This window comes from Monodon monoceros, unplaced genomic scaffold, assembly GCF_005190385.1.
Source record: "Monodon monoceros isolate NGI ecotype Baffin Bay Population unplaced genomic scaffold, NGI_Narwhal_1 Super_Scaffold_12, whole genome shotgun sequence".
NCBI lineage: Eukaryota > Metazoa > Chordata > Mammalia > Artiodactyla > Monodontidae > Monodon > Monodon monoceros.
This window is the reverse complement of record NW_021703768.1, coordinates 34146873-34165115: the sequence shown is the minus strand read 5'-3', so window position 1 is coordinate 34165115 and position 18243 is coordinate 34146873. Positions and strand designations below refer to the sequence as shown.

General features: G+C 35.9%; 1 protein-coding gene and 1 long non-coding RNA gene across 6 annotated transcripts in view; one reads left to right on the top strand and one right to left on the bottom strand.

Moving 5' to 3' along the window:
- The window catches only part of PRKAA1 (protein kinase AMP-activated catalytic subunit alpha 1), a 46412-nt gene extending 31526 nt beyond the window's left edge, over window positions 1-14886 (top strand). For all 5 annotated transcript variants that reach the window (XM_029216108.1, XM_029216110.1, XM_029216109.1 and 2 more), the window contains 6 exons: window positions 2128-2272; window positions 3841-3928; window positions 5673-5897; window positions 8877-9363; window positions 9476-9602; window positions 11969-14886. In XM_029216108.1, the coding sequence (XP_029071941.1) occupies window positions 2128-2272; window positions 3841-3928; window positions 5673-5897; window positions 8877-9363; window positions 9476-9602; window positions 11969-12213 (1317 nt within the window). In that variant the 3' untranslated portion in view covers window positions 12214-14886. The remainder of the gene's footprint in view (window positions 1-2127; window positions 2273-3840; window positions 3929-5672; window positions 5898-8876; window positions 9364-9475; window positions 9603-11968) is intronic.
- LOC114891791 lies at window positions 6810-18227 on the bottom strand. The gene is made up of 3 exons (XR_003792606.1): window positions 18001-18227; window positions 12099-12148; window positions 6810-7483 (listed from the first exon to the last, which is right to left on the bottom strand). It is a non-coding gene; the product is annotated as an uncharacterized LOC114891791 (long non-coding RNA).
- Between the last annotated feature and the right edge of the window lie 16 nt (window positions 18228-18243).

Genomic DNA, 18243 nt, shown 5'->3' with positions numbered 1-18243 from the left:
CTCCCTGTTTTTTTCCTATTCATTTTATTGGTCTTTGTCTTTTGTGCATGACCCTTGCTCAGATACCTGGTGATTCTGGGTTGTCCACTCATATTTGAGAGTGAAATTCTAAATGCCAAGCTCATGAGGATGGAACTTATTAATTGGTGGGCCTTCCCATAGGTTGAATAGGTACGGACCTGTTTGTTTTACTAGGAAACACCAAATGTTAACAATTACAAATATTTTTCCTTGGATCAGAAAGTTGCTCCACAAGAAACCTTCCAGTTTCCTTGAGCGTGTTAGCTTAGCTGCCAGTGCTCTGCGAGCTAAATGGGGAAAGGCCCGCAAGCCTTACTGGTTAGTATGTTGACTTTCATTTTATCTCCATGTTTTCCTTCTGGTGCCTCATTCCTACTCTCGTGTCCTTGAAAACAGAGCTGGTTCAGCCTTATTAAAGAGTAAATCGTGGGTCTTATCCCCCAGTAAGGGTGAGCTTAAAACTTCTTTCTTCCGTCAGTTGTCCTGTTTTCAGTCCACTTCTCACTTCTACCTTCAGAAATTCCCAACACTTCCAATATCTAAGCCCTCCCAGGAGTCTGCGTGCAGATGAGTTTATCATTGATTTCCACCCCTAAAGGCTTATTAGATTTCAGCTTTTTGTGGTTGGCCAAGTCTTCATCACTGTTCATCTACTCTCTAGCTTAGTGACTCCTTGATTACTGCTGTCTGTTCTCTTGCTCTTTTGTCTTTATATGCTGTCATCTTAGTGATGTTTCAAGGAGTGGAGTACAAAGTTCCATCTGCCATGCTTAAATGGAAATATGCTTTGACTTTTCTAATCTTTCTTTGTAGACTTCCCCTCCTTGATCCTTTGTACTCTATTTATTATTAATAGAGTATAATTTTCATTTTTGTAGCCTATCTAGTTATTTTACCTCTTGTATTTTGCTTTATCAATTAAATTTTCTTCTCTTTCACATTTAGAACACATTCTTTTTTTCATTTAGTGTATTTGATATGAAGTCGTATTAAAAAATGAACCTATATTCTAGAAATAAAGGTATTAGATTGCTAATGCATTATTACTTTCTCTAGAGGAAGGGCATCTCTGAGTGCTTTGATAGTTTTGGTTTTGCTTTCAAAAGAAATTACTGGTTCATATTCCAGATTATCCATACCATTAAAGGTGTAGGAACCTGGTTTTAGAATGCTAATTTGTGACCTGTGGTAGAGAATTGCATATTAGAGTCCTTTGCCTAGAGAATTAATAGCTTATTTATGAAATATGACTTCTTGGGAGCAGGCATACCCAAGTAATGGCTTTCATTTATGGAAAAAACATCATAAAATAATAAAATATAGATAAATGGACAGAGAAGTTTTTAAAGAATATTTTTTAAAATGTAATTACAGCATAAGATGTAATTTTTCAGTAAGCATAGTAAAGATAAATGCTGTTATATTTTATAAAACAAATGAATTAAGGTTTTTCTTTTGTTAAAATTAAAACATCTTTTATTTCAGGAGATATGATAACATGGTTGCTTGCTAATTCATTAACACTGCTTAAATGTTGCTTTCTCATATAGTCCACAACAGTATTCCCCACCCCAGCGTAACTCTTTGTGCCCTTATCCTCCTTTGTTTTTCTTCAAAACACTCTTACTCCTTATATTTGATATTTATATGTTTATTGTCTATTTTCTTTAACTAGATTAGGGCCTTTTTTTAATTCATTGCTGTATCTTGAGTGTCTAAAACCGTGCATGGCACATTGAAGGTATTCAATAAATATTTGTTAAAGGAATCAAGGATTAAATATTTGTAATTTACAGGAGAAAACATGCCTACTTTCAGGTAGAAATTGAAATTATTTGAAATAGTGCATGAGATTAGGTGAAAAAAGTTATTATAGTCAAGAGAGTGATAATATTAGGAAGTTGAGTTACTGATTTGGGTTCTAAGACCCTCCTAGCATTTCCATTTTATGCTGCCTATATCTCCTCCCCGTTTCAAAAGTATCTCATGAGTGAGGTTCATTTGGAAGGTTTCTTGCATTTTCACAGTTTTATAGGTTGGAAAATTATAGGTAGAATAATTTCTTTTGAAAGACACACGTTTAAGTTGCCTCTCTACTTTTCTTAGCTGGATGAAAAAGAAAGTCGGCGTCTGTTCCAACAAATCCTTTCTGGTGTGGATTATTGTCACAGGCATATGGTGGTCCACAGAGATTTGAAACCTGAAAATGTCCTGCTTGATGCACACATGAATGCAAAGATTGCTGATTTTGGTAAGGATATTTTTATAGTTTCATATATTCATTATGTTTAACAAACATCAGTAGGATTCTTCAGATAACTTTTGCTTTTATATAATAGACTGAGTATCCCAAAGTAGCATATCCTCACCATTTGTATATGAGCTACAAAAAGGAGTAAAAATAAGGAATTCTCTTGGCTTTATGTCTTTAAAATTGACTTTTATGACATAGGCAAACAATTTAAATTGGCAGCATTAGCCACATCACTTGAAAAGAGACCATTATTTGTGAAGGACCATTATTTAACTATTTGCTAAATAGTGTTATCAATAGAACACACTGTTTCCAGTGTGTTCTTCTGATCAAGTTATGGAGCAAGAGGAAAGAGACTGGGCTGGAGTTACTCAAACTTTGAAAGCCAGAAGGCAAACCATATGAACAAAATTATTTTTAAAAAAAGAAAGTAAAATATTTTAAATAGAAAAGCATAGTTTCAGCTTGAGGAAAATTTAATGAATTTATTTTTCCTTTATTTCTTATATAAATTGCCACTGACATTATTAAACCTAAGATAAAAATGAATATCTACAAGTCTCTTTTTTTAGTTTCATTTCAAATCAGAGGAGATACTTATATTTTCTTAAGTTTTGTATATGTTTATATATTTTAATCTATAGAGATTCACTAAATAGTGCCCAACAGCTCTGAGCTACTGAGTGTTTTTTTGTAACTGACTAAATTATTTGACTTTCTTATTCTTTAGTTGTCATTATTTTTTATACATTGTATTTTTGAGGAGGCAGAGTTTTCTTTTTTTCTTTTTTTTTTTGGCCGCACTGCGCAGCTTGCGGGATCTTAGTTCCCCCACCAGGGATTGAACCCGGGCCACAGCAGTGAAAGCACCGAGTCCTAACCACTGGACCACCAGGGAATTCCCGAGTTTTCTTTTTGTAGTAGAGCTATGAAGGAACTTTGATATTAAAAATTATTATTTTTTAAAAATTTTTATTTATATATATATTTTTGCAGTACGCGGGCCTCTCACTGTTGTGGCCTCTCCCGTTGCGGAGCACAGGCTCTGGACGCGCAGGCTCAGCGGCCATGCTCACGAGCCTAGCCGCTCTGCGGCATGTGGGATCTTCCTAGACCGGGGCACGAACCTGTGTCCTCTGCATCGGCAGGCGGACTCTCAACCACTGCGCCACCAGGGAAGCCCTATTATTTTTTTTTAAAGAATCAGAATGGAGGTTAATAGAAACTTTGAATTTTAATTCGGTTCCACATTTTTTTCTAGTAATTTCTATATTAATAAAACTTAAACATGCCCAGTTTATTGTATTAAGCAAAATAACCAATAGCTTAATACGTACTCATTAAACTCCAACAATGCACTAACTTTATATGTTGAAACAGATTACAGATTTTATGGCATAAAGGCAAAATATTTGGGAACAATAAAGACTATAGGATTCTGTTGAAGCAAAGAACAAAATGATGATTTATCACTTTAATGCAAACTCAATTTTATTGTTTAATGGAATTTTGTTTTTATTTTTGTTCTTGGGAAATCTTGAGCAGTGGATTTTGTGCATTTTCAGGTCTTTCAAACATGATGTCAGATGGTGAATTTTTAAGAACAAGTTGTGGCTCACCCAACTATGCTGCACCAGAAGTAATTTCAGGAAGGTAGTGTTTGCCACCTCCTCCCCGCCCAATATATTTGTAATTGTCTTCTTTTCCTAGACTTTGTTAGTCTATAGTGTAATATTCAATTCTATTGAAAGGAATTTAAAGCTTATTTTTTTCTTATCCAGAAGGTATTCTATTTTAAGAATAAAACATAAGTGAATAAGGATTAAGGACTCCACTTATTGAGGAGGATGTTGGTTTGCAAGTCAAAATTATATTAGTTAGATGAGAGTACTCTCGTTTTTTCCCCTGGTGGAAGAAACTGAAGGTTTAAAACTAGCAAGTTTTAAAGGTGAGACATTAAAAACTTGAAATATCTAGTAGTAAGAAATAGTGTACTATTTGCTTAGATGAAGAATTAAAAGTGTAATGGGTAGCTTTAATTTTTCAAACTAGCTTTAGCTTTTACGATAACGTGCCTTGGGGAATTGGACTGAAGTATTGATAAAGTCCTCAGATTTTATTTAATTTTCATTTTTTAAATCTTCTAGAGACTGAAATATTTTAAGAATTCTAATCTCCCAATTTGCTAACCGCCAGCATTGAGAACATGAGGATCTTAGTATAGGGCAGCTTTTCGGATAGTTTAGATGACAGGAAAATTTAATTTTTTGAAGAGTAACTGTTCTTCACTATACTACTGAAAGTGAAAACAAAGAAGCTAAAGTTTGTTTACTAGTTTTTATAATTAACTTTTAATAACTTTTCATTCAAACCATGTTTCTTTGTTTGAATGTCTTACATCCTGATTAATTTAGAATGCGTAAATAGAGTAGTATTTTCTTTCTATTTTCATAAGCTTGCTTGCCTAGACTGCTCAGAGAAATTATATTTGTGTTAAGGCATGGTTATGAGTAAGGCAGAAATATCTAATTTTAGATTTATCGTAAGATCATCATTACCTTTTTATATTAACTTAATGTTTAAATTATTATTTCATGAGGGTTGTCTAATTATTTGGGGAAGAAAACAATTTAGGACCTGGATACTGGGGGCAGTGTTAATTAAATAAACAAAAAGAAATGTAATTGTGCATATATGTAATGGGCCATTACTGAAGTCTAATTTTCCCAGTTTGCATAAGGTCTTTCTGTGAGGTCTAGATGTATGGAAACTTTTACTTTCAAAATAGTATATATTGATCAGTTCAATAATTTATTTGACCAATTTAAAGAAATCCTTTCCCTGAAGCCAGACTTTGAATGTGTTATCTAATTAGTCAGTAGCTAGTTAAGTCAGTGGGTTACAGTGTATTGCAAATAAGAGTTTAAAATCTGCGAATTAGTTAGCTGGGCTTCATTCTACAGCCTCAGGCCCCTTTTACCTTGGTATGAGGTCTCGGGTTATTTCGGAGAGTGGCTTTAAAGTCAGAACATTCTCACTTGATGGAAGATTACTTAATCTCTCCTCTGTAACCAAAAAACAATGGTTTTAAATTCAGTAATGATATGTTTGTTCAAAGTTTGGCCCTATTGATTGGATATCATGAGGACCCTTGTGAGGTAGTATGGACAGAATTTTAGCTATAGTTTGTAACTTAAAAAAATTCTTAATTTTTGTTTTCAAAGATAATACTGATAGAATTAGTATAGAATCTGTATGTGTAGTACACAGCAGTGACTTATAGAAACCATATTCTGACTAATAATCCTTTATGAAGTATCTATATTTAAAATGATTAATTGATTTACTCTTTAAGTTACTAATGATTGTTTAATCCAATTGATATTTCCTGTTACAGATTGTATGCTGGTCCAGAGGTAGATATATGGAGCAGTGGGGTTATTCTCTATGCTTTATTATGTGGAACACTTCCATTCGATGATGATCACGTGCCAACTCTTTTTAAGAAGATATGTGATGGGATCTTTTATACCCCTCAGTATTTAAACCCTTCTGTGATTAGCCTTTTGAAACATATGCTGCAGGTGGATCCCATGAAGAGAGCCACAATCAAAGATATCAGGTGATAAAGCAACTTGATTATCAGATCTAATAGTATCAGTGATATAAGTGAAAGAAAATTTTGCAGAACAGTATGTACAATGTAATCCTGTTTTTATGTTAAAAATAGTGTATAGACTCATTTATTTTATTTTGATATTTAAGAACACATACTAACCTGGCTGCTTTAGGGAAGTAAGATTGGTAGGAGGAAGGGCTTTCACTTTTTTGCTTTTGTTTCTTTATTTCTTTTGAAATTGTAGCAGTGAACATTATATTACTTTTTTTTTTATTCCATACATCTACAAAGTTGCTTTAATGAAATTCCGAATACAATATTTTTTATTAAAGTAAATGTGTATACTGTAACTAAAATAGAGGGGAATTCACTCTTAGCTAAGTATTGAATAATATACTTGGGGTTCAGTAAGGAGAATATAATCTCTTCTAGGCATTTCAAACAGGATAATATCTGATCAGAAAAATAGGTGCTTACAAAATACGGTGGAGGAGTTAAAGTCAGAAGTGGGGGAAGGGTGCTTTGATCTGTCAGTTTTGTCACTCCTCACTAGTTCTTAGGACACCAGTAAGTTACTTTTTTTTTTTTTAACTTTTTTTAAAATTCAAACAGAAAGTCACAAAAATTATAATCATCCTCATCAGTTCACTCAGTCCCATGTAATTATTTTTTTTTTCATCTTGATCTTTTGTTAGCACTTTTATGAATTCATCAGTTTTCCATTAGAGTTCTGAAAATGCTTATTCATTCAGTTCAGCAGTATAGTCAGTTACCAGAAACCTGTACTTGTCAGTGTATTACTTTTTTTTTTTTTTTTTTTTTTTTGCGGTACGCGGCCCTCTCACTGTTGTGGTCTCTCGCGTTGCGGAGCACAGGCTCCGGACGCGCAGGCTCAGCAGCCATGGCTCACGGGCCCAGCCGCTCCGCGGCATGTGGGATCTTCCAGGACCGGGGCATGAACCCGTGTCCCCTGCATCGGCAGGTGGACTCTCAACCACTGCACCACCTGCGAAGCCCAGTGTATTACTTTTTAATTTAAAAAAAGAGCTAATAAAAAGGACCCTGGTTGGATATTAGATTTGGTAGTGATTCTTTAAGATTTTCTATAGTATGCTTCATGTTTGACTTTTACATATTCTCATGGGGACTAATATTTTTTCGTAGTAAATTTCTGTGTTGCTATTTGAGTTCTGATCTTATGAATTATTGTATTTTCCCCTTTTGTTCATCTCAGGGAATGAGAAAATTTTAATTCAATCAATGACATGTTTGTTTTTGTAGTAGTATACATTGAATTACATATGAAATTACTGTTTTGTAGGTAAAAAAGTCCATCAATTTTACCAGTTACATATGGTTCCACGGAATAGTTTAAATAAGGCAAAAGCGATGATGACAAATCTCCTTCTCAAATTTGGGCAGGTCATTTCTGATGAAGATTTTTTTAAAAACTGCAAACTTTGTTTCTTCTACCATCATTTTTCTTTCCTTTTTTTCCCTTATGGAAATTTCTCTTTTGGTCTTCTGACGGCTAGACAGCACACTTATCTGAGATGGAGGGCGAAGGAAGAAAGAAATCAGACGTATACCTGGGAATAGTAAAGAACAAAGCATTAGGATAATGAAGAAGAAAGAAAGATCATATGTAGAACTTAAAGCTTGATTCCCAAAATAGATAACTAATAAGGACCTACTATAGCACAGGGAACTCTATTCAATACTATGTAATGACTTATATGGGAAAAGAATCTAAAAAAGTGGATATATGTATATGTATAACTGGATTCACTGTGCTGTACGGCAGAAAGTAACACAACATTGTAAATCAACTATATTCCAATTAAAAAAAGAAGAAAAGAAAAAAGCTTCATTCCTTTCCATTTACTCCATATGCTGCAGACTAGCTAAAAAACAGACTGTGAGTGGCGGGGCATGACTTTACCACTAGAGGAGAAGGACTAGTCATTCTGTAAAATTTATATTTCAGACTATCTTAGTGAGAGGTGCTTTTTCTTGTGTTTTACATGTTTTTTCCAATTTAAATGAAATATGTGACAATTGGAAAAGACTTGGAAAACACGAAAAAAATTAGAGAAGAGAATTAAAGTGATTTTTAATTCCATTACCCAGAATATAATCATTGTTCTTTTGGGTGTTTTCCTCTCTTAATGTTTTTAGTTTTAGCATATTTTTTTTTACATAGTTCAAGTCAAAAATATCCTTTTATATATGAAGTTAGGAAATCCTCAGTTCCTTCATTAAAATAAGGGGATATTATCTTCACAGAGTTGTTTGAAAATGAGGTGAGATAATATATATGAAGTGTTTAGCCTAAAATCTACCACATAGTAAGCACTCAATGAATAACAGTTGTCTATTTTTGTTGTTGTTATATATTTTGTCACTTAACATTATATCCAAAGAGTATTATAATGAATCCACAGACAAATTTTGTTCTCTTTCTGAGCTGGAAATAACATGGTCTTTGCCATTGCCATTTGTTCCAAAACTTTAAAGTGTAGACACTTTGTTTCTGGTTGCTCCAGCAGTGTTTTCTCCCTCTTAAAATCAGAGGAAGGCTGGAGAATTTCCCTTAACATATACAATGAAATGTGAGCCAGAAGAGGAAAATCTCAGTTTTAAAAAAATGACAGGGCTTCCCTGGTGGCGCAGTGGTTGAGAGTCCGCCTGCCGATGCAGGGGACACGGGTTCGTGCCCCAGTCCGGGAAGATCCCACATGCCACGGAGTGGCTGGGCCCGTGAGCTATGGCCGTTGAGCCTGTGCGTCTGGAGCCTGTGCTCCGCAACGGGAGAGGCCACAACAGTGAGAGGCCCGCGTACCGCAAAAAAAAAAAAAAAAAAAAATAATAATACAGTATGAGTATAAATATAAATGAATTCATATCCTAAATTCCCCCAAACTGTTACTTTCAGTCTCATCTCTCCTCAAAGTCCTTCTGACCCCTGCCATTTTCTCTCAGGGAACATGAATGGTTTAAACAGGACCTTCCAAAATATCTCTTTCCTGAGGATCCATCATATAGTTCAACCATGATTGATGATGAAGCCTTAAAAGAAGTATGTGAAAAATTTGAATGCTCAGAAGAGGAGGTTCTCAGCTGCCTTTATAACAGAAATCACCAGGACCCTTTGGCAGTTGCCTACCACCTCATAATAGACAACAGGAGAATAATGAATGAGGCCAAAGATTTTTACTTGGCAACAAGCCCACCAGATTCTTTTCTCGATGATCACCACTTGACCCGGCCCCATCCTGAAAGAGTACCATTCTTGGTTGCTGAAACACCAAGGGCACGCCATACCCTCGATGAATTAAATCCACAGAAATCCAAACACCAAGGTGTAAGGAAAGCAAAATGGCATTTGGGAATTAGAAGTCAAAGTCGACCAAATGATATCATGGCAGAAGTTTGTAGAGCAATTAAACAACTGGATTATGAATGGAAGGTAAGAAAGAAAGAGCATTCTGATTATTAGCACATTTGACAAACCTGTAGTCTATATAATGTTTTATAGAAGAATTCCTTTTGACTTTGTTTTTCTCCATACCATATGCTAGGTTGTAAACCCATATTATTTGCGTGTTCGAAGGAAGAATCCTGTGACAAGTACATTCTCCAAAATGAGTCTACAGTTATACCAAGTGGACAGTCGAACATACTTATTGGATTTCCGTAGTATTGATGGTATGTACGTCACACAGAACAACATAGATGACATATTAGACCTTTTTACCTAATTTGGCATTTTAGTAAATCTTTGATTCTTTTGAAGCTTCTTGAATTGTTCCTAGTAATTCAATAGCAAAAGAACATAGAATATAAGATTTTGTGCCTTTGTTGACGTGAACATTTGTGTATCTTGTGAATAGTTTATTGTCCTTTTAAGATTATCTTCTAAAATCCTTAAAGCCTGATACAGCCTGATCCTAAAGTGATAGTTTCTACTACATTTCTGTTTTTTGTAGTTCATTTTGGTAAGATAAAATATTTTATTTAGAATAAATGTTGACTTCTAGTAAATGGTGCAAAATCATACCATGGTTTGAAATGTACATTAATTCAGATCTCCCATGCATATACACTATTTTTTTTTTTTTTTTTTTTGCGGTACGCGGGTCTCTCACTTCTGTGGCCTCTCCCGTCGCGGAGCACAGGCTCCGGACGCGCAGGCTCCGCGGCCATGGCCCATGGACCTAGCCGCTCCGTGGCATGTGGGATCTTCCCGGACAGGGGCACGAACCCATGTCCCCTGCATCGGCAGGCAGATTCTCAACCACTGTGCCACCAGGGAAGCCCCGACTCTTAAAACTAATTTACCTTATCTACTAAAAAGCCTGATGGAACACATTTGACTCATAATTCAAATAAATATCAATAATAATTCTACCCCAGCATTATGAAAGGCTATAGCTGTGTGTGTGTGTGTGTATAAACGTTCTCTCACAAACAGAACCTTTTTTAAAAAAATAATTATTTTTGGCTGCATTGGGTCTTCGTTGCTGCGCGCGGGCTTTCTCTAGCTGCAGCAAGCAGGGGCTACTCTTCATCGTGGTGCACGGGATTCTCACTGTGGTGGCTTCTCTTGTTGCGGAGCGCGGGCTCTAGGAGTGCCGGCTTCAGTAGTTGTGGCACGTGGGCACAGTAGCTGTGGCTCGTGGGCTCTAGAGCACAGGCTCAGTAGTTTTGGCACACGGGCTCAGTAGTTGTGGCTTGTGGGCTCTAGACAGCAGGCTCAGTAGTTGTGGCGCACGGGCTTAGTTGCTCTGCAGCATGTGGGATCTTCCAGACCAGGGCCTGAACCTGTGTCCCCTGCATTGGCAGGTGGGTTCTCAACCACTGCGCCACCAGGAAAGCCCCCCAGAACCTTTAATTAAGTAGAAGTTTATGGCAATTCTTCATTGGCCAAATCAATTGAATTAAGATATGTTGCCACTTTTGTTCATTTAAGATTATATGGAATTATTAGATGAGATTTACCTGTGAATTTTTTGTCTTCTTTGTAAACTCAAAGATAGTACCTACACAGTATCAGAAAGACACAGTTTTGAGCTATGATATGTTGGCTAAACCTGTTTGTCTATGTCTAGATGGTATTTTTCTTCTAACACTTACTAACGCAGTCTGAGATACAGAATGGGTTTTATTTTTTTCCGTTATATTTGGATTAAATTCATGAACCTTGGGGCTTCCCTGGTGGCGCAGCGGTTCAGAGTGCACCTGCCGATGCAGGGGACAGGGGTTCGTGCTCTGGTCCGGGAGGATCCCACATGCCGCGGAGCTGCTGGGCCGGTGAGCCATGGCCGCTGAGCCTGCGCGTCCGGAGCCTGTGCTCTGCAACGGGAGAGGCCGCAACAGTGAGAGGCCAGCGTACTGCAAAAAAAAAAAAAAAAAAAATCATGAATCTTAGGTTTATTAGTACCTGGGTTTACCAATTGAACGGACATTTACTGTTTTTATATTGTGTTCCCAACTTAGGTTTTCCTTGATTTTTGTTCATTGGAATTGTTGTTCTTTTTTAAGATCTTAAATCAAATATGAAGACAAAGTGGGAGAATGAAGAGCACCAAGATGAGAGTTAGGAGACTTGGGTTCTAGATTTACCTCTCTGTTCATTTGTCACTTAACTCTTAAGGGGTTTATGTTTTCTTATCAATAAAATGAGGAGTTAAATGAGATGATTTCCAGGGTTGAAATTTTAAGTGCATTTATTCTATGATTTTAATATAGAAAGACTGACTTTTATTGCTAGGGAATGATGTTTATTAAGCCTCATGATTAGTTTCTTGGGCTCTCTTAATCCTGGATTGCAAGACTGATGAGTAGCCAAATATGTACCCAATCTTAATAAGTCATTAGGGGAATGCATTGCTGTGTGTAAAAAAGGCAAGTGGCATAATACAGATTCATTGCTTCTATTTTAGGAGGTATTCAAAATAAACATGCTCTTGATAGCTGGTCAGTGATCTCACTTAAAGAAGCAAATTAAATACTATTAAAATTTTCGGGAGGGTGTCATGGATTATAATAAATTGAATTTTTTTTTTACCCAGAGGAAATTACTGAAGCCAAATCAGGGACTGCTACTCCACAGAGATCGGGCTCAGTTAGCAACTATCGAGCTTGCCAAAGGAATGATTCAGATGCTGAGGCTCAAGGAAAATCCTCAGAAGCTTCTCTTACCTCATCTGTAACGTCACTTGACTCTTCTCCTGTTGACTTAACTCCAAGACCTGGAAGTCACACAATAGAATTTTTTGAGATGTGTGCAAATCTAATTAAAATACTTGCACAGTAAACCTAAAACTTTGCTTATTTCTTTGATAGCAATAAGCATGCATAATAAATCATAGCCAAATGCTTCCATTTATAATCAAGTTATACATAATTATAACTGAGGGTTGGCCTTTCGGAATGCAGTTTGCACAGGGACTGGAACATGATTAATAGTTAAAAGCATAATGTGCAGAAATGAATTAAGATAATTTTGTTCATTGTTCAGTAGGCATATAGAATAATATAATATACACAATGAATTATAGTTCTCTCAGGCTCACTTGATTTTTGGCTATTTTATATTTAGTGTATACAGGGCTTTGTCAAATATTAATTTACCATAAAGGCCTTCATATATTAATTATGTGTTGATGTGTTATATATTTGCTTCATAAATTTATTCAATAAATATTTGCCTAGAATCCCCAGAGAACTTTATAGGTGATTTTGTTTTCTGGGCTCCTTAAATAGCAAGTATCTTCAACAGTAGGGACAGCCTGGATGATTCTTCCATATCCCCTCAATATTCTTATTATTCTGTAGTATATGGTAAGTCACCTTAAAGATATTGGACACATTTAAATTTTTTTCTTTCGTTTGTTAAGTCCAAAAACACACAGAACTTATATATTCAGATACTCTAGGCACTAAGTTTAATTTTACAATTTGTCCCACTATATTCTGTACATATATTGCTCTTTTTGTCACAAGAGCTGTGTTGCATATACTGTAAATAAATCATGCTGGTTTTGCCAATATCACAAAGTCCTCTGCTCATCATGTCAGTCAGTATTAAATGTATGCAAAAATTTCTAGTCATTCAATCATGTATCTTTTAAATTGATTCAGTGCATAGAACATGTCTTGCAAACTATTTAAATACTCAGATATGACTTTTTTTCCTAGACTTCATTATGGACATTTTTTAAAAGAAAAGTTGAAAGGCTGTAAGGTGATCACATGTGTATCTACCACTTAGATTCAACATTTGTTAACATTTTGCCATATATGCTTTATCTATATCTGTATATAGATAGTTATATATATATGTGTGTGTGTGTGTGTGTGTGTGTGTGTATGCTTTTTTCCCCTGAACCATTTGGATTTTGCAGATATATTCATCACCCCTCAACACTTAAAGCATCTCCTAAAAAAATGATGACATTCTCCTAAAAAAACCCATAATACCATTAAAAATTAATAATTCTCTAATGCCATCTAATCATGCATATTTAGATTTCCCGTTGTACTACAAATTTATTTCAAACCAGGCTCCAATTAATGTTTATACATTGCATTTGGTGTCTCCTTCATCAGCTATTACTTTATTATTGTTTTGATAAAATATGGAACAGATCAGTTAGTTCTTCTAAATAGTAACATTTGCTTTGGATTTTAATTACTTTTTAAAAAGTAGCATTATGGAAACTGCCTAAAGTTGCTTAATCTTCCTAAGAACTCTGATTTATATTTTCTTTCTCTTGCTCTTAGTATAATGCATTACATAATAGGTGTAAGAAAAAAATTTAGTCACCTCAGATAAAATTCGTATCATGTGTATGGTAATAAAAAATTACTGTGTCACCCATAATTGCCTTATACTATATTTTAACTTCAAGAAGAATTTTTTGGTATTATTTTTCCATTGCAATGGAACTATCTTTTTTTCTCTTTTAAGACTCTTTGTATTGTAGTATTGTTTTTGGCACCTCTGTAACCAGATGATAATGTACTCAAATGTCATGATAGCTTGCATAGTTACTGTAGTTGTAGATTTGGCTCCAGTACCCCTAGAAACATGCACTGAATTGAAAAGAAAAACCGTGCTTCCTTTTGTCCAGGGCTTATTCTATTCAACTTAGAATCTGAAAGCTGTATAAAATTATAGGAGTTCCATTTAAATATAAGTTCAAACTGTATTTATAACTTGTATGTGGCCCTCTGTTTTGAGGATATTGACTTCATGTAGGCTCTAAATGCAGCATTATGTTCCTAATGTTAAGAACAGAAGACTGTATTTTTAAAGCTACAGATTTGTATATAGAACTAAGACATCGTTGTAATGTCTCTATAACCTGTTGTGGGGAGCAGGGAAAAAAAGAGGAACCAATTAAATAGGACCTTCTAAAAATTGTTAATTTTGTAAACTGCTTCTTTTAAGTTATTGTGGTTCCTTTTAGTTACTGAGTTTTATTTTGAAGATATTTAAATATTGCACTTGTACAAATAGTATAATAAATGCACAGACTATTGCAGTAAATTCTTTTTTTAAGCTGGGATATTTGAAATGACAACTTTTGGTTGAGTATGTCAAGGTTGCATCAGAATTTTCAGAAATTTACTGTGGTTTGCAAATTCTTACTAATTGAAGATGTAAGGGAGTCAATGCAAATGATTTTTAATCTTTTTTTATTATCTTTTCAGCAATTTATATTTTTTGTGATTTTATGCAACCATATTTTTACTTTGTCTTGACAACTGAAAGATGTATAAGGTTTTTGCCAGAAATGTACTGTATACATAGTTTTAAATATAACAGATTTTACTGATATGTAAAATTTTTGCCATTAAAATAAATGATTTCTCACTGAGAGGAACTTTTCTACCAGGTTGGGGGATATGGGAGCTTAATATATCATATCTAATTTAAAATAATTTCACTGAAATAAACTCCATTGCTTTTACTTTGATTATATTTTTTCTTTGGATGGTTCTGTAGTTTTTCAGAGTTTTAAATGATTTTGTACAAAACGTCCTGCCCTCTCACCCTGCCCCCCCCCCCTACTTTTTGACCTTGTAGTGATACCATTCACACTGAATTAATGACTGGTGGACTATGGGTGGATGTAGAACTCCATGAACCTTTGGAATGAAAGAAAAAAAATGTATTTAAATCTTTTCCCTTTAACTCCTTCCATCTCCCCCATCCACAACAGAAATCATATTTTCATCATGAGTTCTCTCACTAGACGAATGAAAGTCCACATAAAACATAACTATAAATTGGTAGTATGGTAGAAATCAATCTTTGTGGTACAATATTTCTGAGACTTGTTCATGTATGTCTTGACCAGAGTATATTTAAGGATACAATTTCAAATACTTTGATTTGGAAAACGGATAATAAAGAAAAACATCATTTTTCATCGGCTTACAATGTGCTTAACTTTTTTAACTTCTGGGAAAACTACATGGAAAAAAAAGAGGCACTTGTTATGGCTGACCATCTGCACTTTTTAAACAATGTGCCTAAAGTATAGTGCTTGAACAAATTTTAGCACTTGAACGTGGTGATTTTTGCCTCATCTAAATTAGTGAGTTTTTGTTTCATCTAAAAATTAACCACCTGAACAAAATATTAAGTTATATACAATAAAATTCAGAGCAATTATCTTTGGCCGCTAACATTAGATTTGGTTAGAATTCCACTCCTGTTAGAATTCAATCAGTATGAAATCTTATACGGCGTTGTTGGCAGGGCTTGTGTTAGATTGCTGACATTCTGAATCCTTAAAATAGCTTGATAATTTTAACAGAACACAGTACTAGACTGTCATGAACAGCACATAGATTGTTCTTTTAGGGAACTTAATTACTCTTAAGTAACCTGACTGAACAAAATTGTACAAGAAATTCTCTTGTCTGAAAAATAGTTATTGAACTGTTCTATTTATTGTAAACAAATGGGCTGTTCTATTTATTGTGGATGATAATAAACATTAACTATGACAAATGTAGAGGATTTCTAGCAACTTGGAAGATGATCATGTTGTCTATACAGACATCATGGGAAATTATTAAATATATAAATAGATGCATTATGATCACAGACCAAAGTAAGTAGGAAAGTGGTGGGTGAAGTGTGAAAACTTAGTGTTGGAGGTCGCCTTTACTAGGGTAGAGTGGGTCAAGATTAAGTTATTTGAGAGATTTAGGAAAGACTCCTTTTAGAAAGGGGTACAGCTTCGAGCACCGTTTAATTATTTTACTCTGCAAACTATATCCCCTCATAAGGCAACTATGAACCAAGAAGCACTATGAATGTGACCATAAGGCATAAATCCTGCTCTGAATGCCTTGTTAGGGAGATATATATATTTTAAAGAGTTTTATAGAGGTATAACATATACAGAAAAGTGCACAAATCATAAAATATTTGGCTTGCTGTATTTTCAGTGTTTTAGGTTTGCAATGAACATGGCCATGTAAACCTCTAACCCAGATGAAGTAACATTGCCACCACCTTAGTAGTGTCTTTTTTATTAATATCAGAAGTGATATAATATCAGAAGTGGTATACTATCACTTCTGCCCTATCCTACAGGCCACACAGAACAATCCTGGTATGATGTAGGAAGGAACTACACAAGAGTATGAATGCCAGAATTAGAGATCATAGGTGGCTATCTTGGAGGTTGGCTACCATAATTGCGTATTGCTCATTTTGAAAAAACTGGTTCACTTCCACAGTTCTTACCAATGTTGAAACATTTAATCCAACAATATAAATAAAAATCGCATCTGATACCACCACTGATCTCACTGGAAAAATCTGAAAGTACTGGGAAGCTGGCAAGCTCACTGTGGCAAATACATGTTTTCCAGAATGATGATTTTTGCTTAAATTCTTGAATTTTATCATTGGTAACTGTCGATTGTTTTCCTTGATGTAACAGGCTCCCTTTGTTCATTTTCACGAAAAGGCCTGTCAGACCCAAGCCTGAAAACCGGCAGGGGTGTCAGCCCTTCTAAGTAAAAATTGTATTCCACAAAAAAAGCATCTACTTCAGTTTATAAAGCAATTTCACGAGTGCTTTTATCTTGAGACATCATACTTCAATATACAGCAAAAGTACTTTGTACCTCCCATTTTTGTCACACAATATTAAAAAAAAATGTGTGTACTCAAGGGTCATTTTAATAAAATAATTTTTACTGCTTCTTCAAGGACATTGAGGGACTGCCTCTTCTTTTTCTTACAATGAGTGTGTACAGTGGTGGAGAATACAATGGCTACTAGTACAGCTTGGCAGCATCGCCCTGATTCGGGCTGAGGTGCCAGTGGTTTTAGCCACCATTGCTTTTGCACTCTCAGCGCAAATGTCAACATTGTGAAAAAGGTAAATGACGTCTTCATGTTAGTATGAAAACAGGGATAGTTTTGACTTTAAAAGGATCTTGACGACCCTCAGGTCTGAGGATCACCTTTGGAGAATCCTTGCTTCCTATCAGTGGTTCTCAATGGGGTAGGGGTGGGGGGTCCATCTTTTTCCCAGGGACATTTTCTCATGTCTGGAGACATTTTTGCTTGTCACAGCTGGTGGGGTGGGAGTGGATGCTAATGGCATCCAGTGGGTAGAGCCCAGGGATGCCGCTAAACACTCTGCCCTGCACAGGAGAGGCCCCCTTCTCCCAACAAAGAATCATCCCGTTGGAAAAGCTACAGCCTTGAGGTTAAGAAAACTGGTCTACAAAAATGATCCACAGCGACATTAAGAAATCAAAACGATCTTAATTTTTCAATTTCCTAAACACTTCCCCGTACTACATGTCCCCACTTTTTTAAAATTTTCAAGACAGCTACTTTCGGGCCATAATTCTTTCTTCTTTAGAGAAATTGAGTCCAACTTTTTGCGGGTTTTTTTCCCCAACGGTTGAGCCACGGCCGTACCCTTTTTCACTCGGGTTTGCCTCTGTCGTCAGCGTCTGGACGACCTCATCAACTAGGTTGTAAACTCCTTTAGGGAGAGTCGTGAGTCAATGCTCTGGATTCCCCCCAAATCGTTTTCCCGGGCCTCTTCTCCTTTACCTGCTGACTGGATGGACCTCGTGGTATCGCCAGGGCTGTCCTCTCCGCGCGCACTCAGCCGGCGCAGCCGCAGTTTCCCGCACTTCCGAGTTGTGGGCGCCCACGCGCCGACGCTCTCGTCTGCCACTAGAGGGCGCTCCCGGCCCGGGCGGCCCGGACTACCAGCCTCGGAGGGTAATAATGGGGTGGGGGCGGCCGCAGTGACTTCTGGGATTTGTGGTCCCGGGGAAAGGATTGCGGAAG